The 6,355-nt window shown below is 54.2% G+C and overlaps 1 protein-coding gene across 1 annotated transcript in view; it reads right to left on the reverse strand.

The window, feature by feature from the left end:
- Positions 1-961: 961 nt before the first annotated feature.
- Positions 962-6,355, reverse strand: part of FGF1 (fibroblast growth factor 1 (acidic)) — a gene marked incomplete at its 5' end in the record, with an annotated part of 5,874 nt that continues 480 nt past the window's right edge. The window contains 2 exons of the mRNA XM_010084557.1: positions 962-1,156; positions 2,002-2,105. Of these exons, the coding sequence (XP_010082859.1) occupies positions 962-1,156; positions 2,002-2,105 (299 nt within the window). The remainder of the gene's footprint in view (positions 1,157-2,001; positions 2,106-6,355) is intronic.

Genomic DNA, 6,355 nt, shown 5'->3' on the forward strand with positions numbered 1-6,355 from the left:
CTGGGAGTCACCAAGGGGCCCCAGGGCTGGTTTCAGAGCCCGGTTTAGCCAGACCCTGGGGTGGGAGGAAGCCCCCCGGGGCTGGGGTGCGATGCCCTGCCGCCGTCGTGCAGCCCGCTCCTGCCGCACCATCACACCCCAGCAGCAGACCTGGGCCACTCTGCCCCATCCTCACGGGGCTTTGGTGCCTGGAATTACTTACCAACAGATTGTAGAAGAGACATATTTACTTAATAAATAAATACAAATAACATACGGCAGGTACTAGCAGGAACTACAGCGATATTCACGTTGTGAGGGAAGCTGGGGTGCCCAGGGCGTGGAGATTTGGCTAACGCTGGTTCAGCTTCGTACACCGAGGATATTGGCAATCATCGAACCCTGGCATGTGGTAACGTGACTGGTGGTGCGATCTGGAATTGCTCAAGGGTGTATTAGAAGCTACATACTTAGATGGGTAAATACGTTAATACAGGGCATCCAGGGAGGTTTTGCCTTGGCATGACCAGGGACAGGAAAGCGTGCATCTCTCTGGTAACCAGGGTGTCCTCGGGGTGCCCTTGGCCACATCTTGGGGTGCCGGTCATGGCCATGGCATGCACTGACCGATGGCAGAGGGTGGGGGGACCCGGAGGACCTTGGGAGGGTGTTGGGGCTTTGCCTCTCATCCCTGCAAAGCCTCGTGTGGAGTGCAGGAGCTCTGCTTTGTCTGGTTTTCATAGAATCATAGAATCACAGAACGGTTTGGGTTGGAAGGGACCTTCAAGATCATCCAGTTCCAACCCCTGCCATGGGCAGGGACACCTCCCACCAGCCCAGGTTTTGGTAAAGCCTTGACCTAAAGCCCGCAGCTCTAACATTTGGCTCTGTGGTACTAGCCAAAAAGAGAGAGAGCGAGGGAAAAGGAGGAGGCAGCGGGTGGGTTTTGGGGTTTGGGTGTCTCTGGCCTCCCGGATGGGACCTAGTCAGCCGAGACGGGCAGCGGGAGGAAGAGGATCGCCTTCTGGCCATAGTGAGTCCGTGGCCCCAGCTTGCTGTTCCCGTTCTTCTTCAGACCAACAAACCAGTTCTTGTCCGCATGCTTCTTGGAGGTGTAGGTGTTGTAATGGTTTTCTTCGATCCTTTCCAGGAACAGGCACTCCTCACCCAGCAACTGCTGCAAGAGAGACCCGGGTGATGACAATGAGATGCTGTAGGGACGAGGATGCCTGTTCCTAACGCAGTGATCCCAGCTCAGCGCTCCTGGGATGCTCCTCAGACCTGCCTTGGAGAGCTTTGTGCCCTGGTAAAGCTCATATTTAAAGTGTGGAGGTAAGCAGAGCCTTGATATAGTCCCCTGGGCTTCTCCTGCAGTGACTTGTCCATGACTTGGGCATTTTATCCGGCAGTAACCGAGCCCAGTCCCGTGCTCCGTAACCGGTCCTGGCCCCGGCTCCTGCTCTGCCACCAACCTGTGCGGTGGCGGCTGTGGACTCAGGACATGAGCCCAGGGAACAAAACAGCTCTTTGGTGAGGCTGAGCAGCCCATGACTGGGATTACGTGTCACGCTGTGCTATAATGGGACTATTCTCAAAGAGCCAGGTTATTTTTGGTGACTCCATGCCCCACAGTTCCTGGGCATGGGGGGGTAAGCCCCTGGTGTGCCTGATCCTGCGTACACCAGGATGTCAGGGACACTGTCCCTGCCTCCGGCACAGGGCTTGGTGTGACCAGGTCCCCCCACGGCCCCGCTGGCAGCTGCCGTGGGGATGCAGAGCAGCTGCTGCTCCAGATATGAAATATAATATTTGTCAAGTGTTTGTGGCAGGGTGGTAAATGGTGTTTTTGGGTTATTTATTTATTCCCCCCCAAAATAAAGGCGGCTGGAGAGTGGCCATCCAGCTCCCAAAATACCAAACAGAAGCTAATTGTTGCCTGCGGTTTGCATTACTCAGAGCTACGAGATTTCTGCAAACCTCAACCCCTCTCCGTGTCCTGCCCCACGTAAACCTCCCACTCACCGAGCCGTAGAGCAGCCCGTTGGGGTCCATCGCCAGGTACTGCCCTGACTGGGTGCTCTTGATGTACACCTCTCCCACGCTTTCTGCGCTCAGCTGGAGCTGAACTGAAGGGGAAAATAAAACAACAACAACAAAAGTAAAAGAAAAATGGGAAATGGGAAAAAAAAGATTGTCAGAGACAATGTAGAAGCTGCTAGGAAAGTTAGCTGGGTATTTCTGTTCTGAAACCCGGCTTATAAAGAGTTTATAAGAAACAGTGCAGTGCATAATAAAAGTGTCTCCTTGTACCCTCTCCTTCAAAGAAAGCCCACAGCCACGCTTTGGGAACCAAAGACCAGTTTTTTCCTTATTTTACATCAAAGGAAGGGCAGCCTTTTGGTTAAGAGGCTGGAATGGGACACAGGAGATTGGGGTTTTAATTCTGGCTCTAATTTACAAATTTCTCATGTGGTTTTGACAAGACACTTAAGGAGTGACATATGAAGAAGTATTTCAAGGGCTAAACCAGGGACGGGCAGATGTCAGATGCCTGCATTGCAAAACCCGTCTCCAAAGTTCCCCATCCAGCAGCGTGCCGGGGCTGGTGTTATCTGGCGCGTTGTAGGCGGATAGTGGAGAAATAGAAAGGGCTGATCTTCATCCTAAAAAAATACCTCCCGGAGGTAGCCGTGAGCCACGTGAATTTGATACTAAACCAAGATCTGAGCCTGTGCCCAGTCTGGGCAGGAGCGATGGGTTCGGGGTGATGCTGCACCGGTCCATGCAGCCCACCAGGCACCGGCTTTCTGTCCCCGTCCCTGATACTGGACTTTGGCTAGAAACTCTGGGGCAAAAAAAGCTCCTTTTTGGTCTTGTACTGTGGGAGGGGTGTGGGTCAGTGGCAGGGCGGGGAGTTTGGGCCACCCCCTCCTCTGCTCAGCATCCTCACCTAACACAGCAGGTTTTACCTTTCTGGTTGTCTTGTTACTTTTTTTCCCCCTGTGGCTTTTTTTTTCTCTTTCTTTGCTAATTACAGAAGTCTTGGAAAAGGATTAAAACTTGGCTCAGGTTCTTCTTTAACATATTCATCAGTAAAAGCCAAGCGAAGAGGCTTTGGGAGGATGGCTCTCAGGCACGCTGTGCTCCGAGGGGACCTGGACGGCTGTCACAGGTGGGCAGGGACACTGGGTCTGAGCCATTAGTGTCCCCACCCGCATGTGCAGAGGACTGTGGTTATCGTCGGGGTGACTTGCAAAATCCACCTCTTCCCAATAATCATTCCCATCTCCCAGTCCACTTTTTTTCCTGAGCTTTAACCGTAGAGACTTGTAACAAAACTATTTGGGCTGGTTTGAATGAGGTACAAATGGATGCCTCAGCTCCAGCTCCTTCCTTCCTTTTAAAATTCATTTTATTTTATCCTTATTTGGAGGAGGTAAAAGGTAATGTTACCTCTTGGCATGGTAGAAGCCCCCATCCCAGTGAAATCTTTGCTGGAATGGTTCACATTCTTCATTGTTGCTGTTTCCTGCTCAGCAAGTGATGGTTCATTAATGAATCGCGTGGGTTCACGCTGGGTTCGGGCTGGGAGCCGGCAGCCAGCAGAGCCCATGGCAGGAGAACCTCCCTGTGCTACAGCCCCAGGACGTGGCCAGGGACAAGCCCAGATGGGGAAAGAGAGAACATGATAAAAATGATCCTGCTGTCCTAAAAAACTGCCTCTGAGAGAGGGGAGCTGCCAATGGGGTGTTAAGGTCTCGGCCATAGAGGGAGGAAGAATGGTCTGTCTGGAGAAAGGAGCTCAGGCATGAATTCTTGCATTTTTTTACAGGTCCATACAGATGTTCCTGGGCTGAAACAGAGAAAATAAGGCTGTTTGTGGAAATGAGCGTGGGCGTCATCCTCCGGGGTTTGCAATGTCTTGGTAAGCTTTGTTTTCATTTCCCGGTGATGCCTGCGCAAAGCTCGAGATGCCCACGCATAGAGCAAAGGATGTGGGGAGGGAACTGCTCCGCAGGGATGGATGGGGAGGGCTTGGAGTGGGTGATGAATTCTGTTCTCCTTAGAGACCCTCCCCGATTCAGGGGCTGGCCCCTGGCAAGGTGATTTAAGGGGAAAATAAGAACTCTTGACATTTGACTGGAACAAAAGGCACCTGGGCAGTTTGCACAGCATTGATGCGGGTGCTAATGCAGCCGTACACGCTGGATGAGCCACGGGCGTTCCTGTGCCTTGTCCTTCCTTGGAGAGACCCTCTCCCTGCTGTCACCTCCAGGTTTCCGTATGGATCTGGCTTGCTCCAGCCGTGTCAGCGGCATCCCACAGTGCAGGTTGTGGTCCTGGCTGCTCCCATCCCATGCCAGCGAGTGGTGCTGAGCTCCGGCGTTGGGCAGAGGCAGGACCACGGGCACTGTCGGGGCTTGGAGGCAGGGCACTTCACCGGCATGGCTGCTCCGCTGGCACACAGCCCTCCCAGGAGTTCCCTCTGTAAATATTTGTACGTTTGGATATCCGAGTTTACGAGATCATTTGCAGGAGGTTCCTGTCTGGCACAGGTTCCCAAACACGCGGCCCCCGGCCAGCAGCCGGCAAGGTGCGAGCGTGCCGGGGCGCCGGGCGCAGGAGTGCTGCCTGCACTCGCTGCCTGCACTTGCTGCCTGCACTCTGCTGCCTGTGTGCATGGTGTGGCTGTGGAGACCAGTGGCCAGAGGGGAAGGGCTCACTCCCAGGTGATGGGCTCGCTTTGGCGGGGGGAAAGGGCGGGGCGGGGTGGTGGCTCCCGTGCCGTGAGATGGTGGGCTCCAGGCTGGGGTGCAGGGGCTGGACACTCATGTCCCAGTTAGCACCCCGTGTCCTCATTAGCACCCCATATCCCAGGAGATGTCACCTTGCCGCTGGCTCTGCAAACCCTTGCCGCGCTCCCCACGGCACACGGCATCTCTGCGTCCCCCGTCTGACTCCAGCAAAACCTCAGCTCTGGCAAAACGCGGCAGAGATGCCTGCTGAGCTCTCACAACCCCTGCAGCAGCCTGTCCATCCTGGGAGCCTGGTCTTGTCCTCTGCAGATCCCTTGGGTCAGCATCCTCATCCGCTCTCGCAGCGCTTTGGGAAGGGCTGGTGCAGGTTTACTCCAGGCTGGAGGCTGCCGGCCCCGCGCCGTGTTTATCCAGGTGAGCTCCTCCTCGCCTGTCCCCCCACGCTGCTGCACTCTGCTTGAGTGGTGGGGAAGCGGCGTTTACAATGCAAATGCTGCTATAAACTGCCTTTCATCAAAACAACAATAACAAGAAGAAAGGTTAAGTTTGGCAGAGAAAGCCACATGGGTGCTTGTGGCTTAAAGAAAACAAAAGTGCTTTTCTTAGCACTTTGTCAAGCAAATGTGGCTCCTCCCTGTCCTTCCTTCCAACCAGATAGGAGCCTGGCAGGTCCCGGTTATACTCCAGGAAATGTTCAGGATGTGGTGTGCCCAGAGGTTTCTGCCCTGATCTGAGAGCTCTGGTGCGTGGTGGTGGGAAGAGCCCGGCCTCGCCGCCCGCGGAGCCCTGCGGGGAGGTTTGCTGCCGGTCCAGTTCTCCTTGAGCATCGGTTTAACAAACCCCTCGAGCATTTTGGAACTGCAATAGCCCGAAAAGCTTAAAACTCCCAAACTTCCCAACTGATTCCTTGGATTTTGTGTCTTTGTCCATACACAGCCCAAGCTTTGCGTGGTTTGGTCAGGGCAAAGAGAGCCTGAGTGTCTCAGCTTGGCGCTGGTCGTGTGAGTATAGTCTGGTATAGTTAATAATATTCATTTTTTATATTACAGTTTGCCCTCCATCAGAGAGTCTGCAGCACTTTATAACAGCAGCATTTACAACATCGGCGCTTTATGGCGAGCGAGTCCTGCCAGCTTCTCAGGGCGAGATTTTATGCCAATTAGGGAGAACGAACATGCTCCTGGAAAGGCAGCGGGATGTGCAAACGGTTGGACAAGTGTTGGCATTTGTGTGGGCTGTTCATCCCAGCAGCAGGTCCCCAGTGTCCCACGGGCTGGGAGCCCCCAGGAAATGGGGACAGGCAAGAGGAGCCTCATTGGGCTTTTGCATCCTGCAGAAATTTTATTTGCTACATAAGGGGAAAGGGAAGTTCCCCAAAGGCGAGGGGACACTACATGCAGGACATACAGATAAAACTCATTCCCCATGCAGGGGGATCAGGGCCTGACCTCCCGCTCTGGCCGAGGGATTCCCGTGCAAAGCAGCCCAGCTGGAGCGTGCTGCTGGGAAACATCGCGTTTGCACAGCTCACTGCTGCGCTGCATCGTCCAACCCAGAGTAAGTGCAGAGATACCCCCGCACCATGCGCGATGGCTGTGTGTGTAGGATGAGGCTGCTCC

Source organism: Pterocles gutturalis, unplaced genomic scaffold (genome assembly GCF_000699245.1).
Source record: "Pterocles gutturalis isolate BGI_N339 unplaced genomic scaffold, ASM69924v1 scaffold2195, whole genome shotgun sequence".
Taxonomy (NCBI): Eukaryota; Metazoa; Chordata; class Aves; order Pterocliformes; family Pteroclidae; genus Pterocles; species Pterocles gutturalis.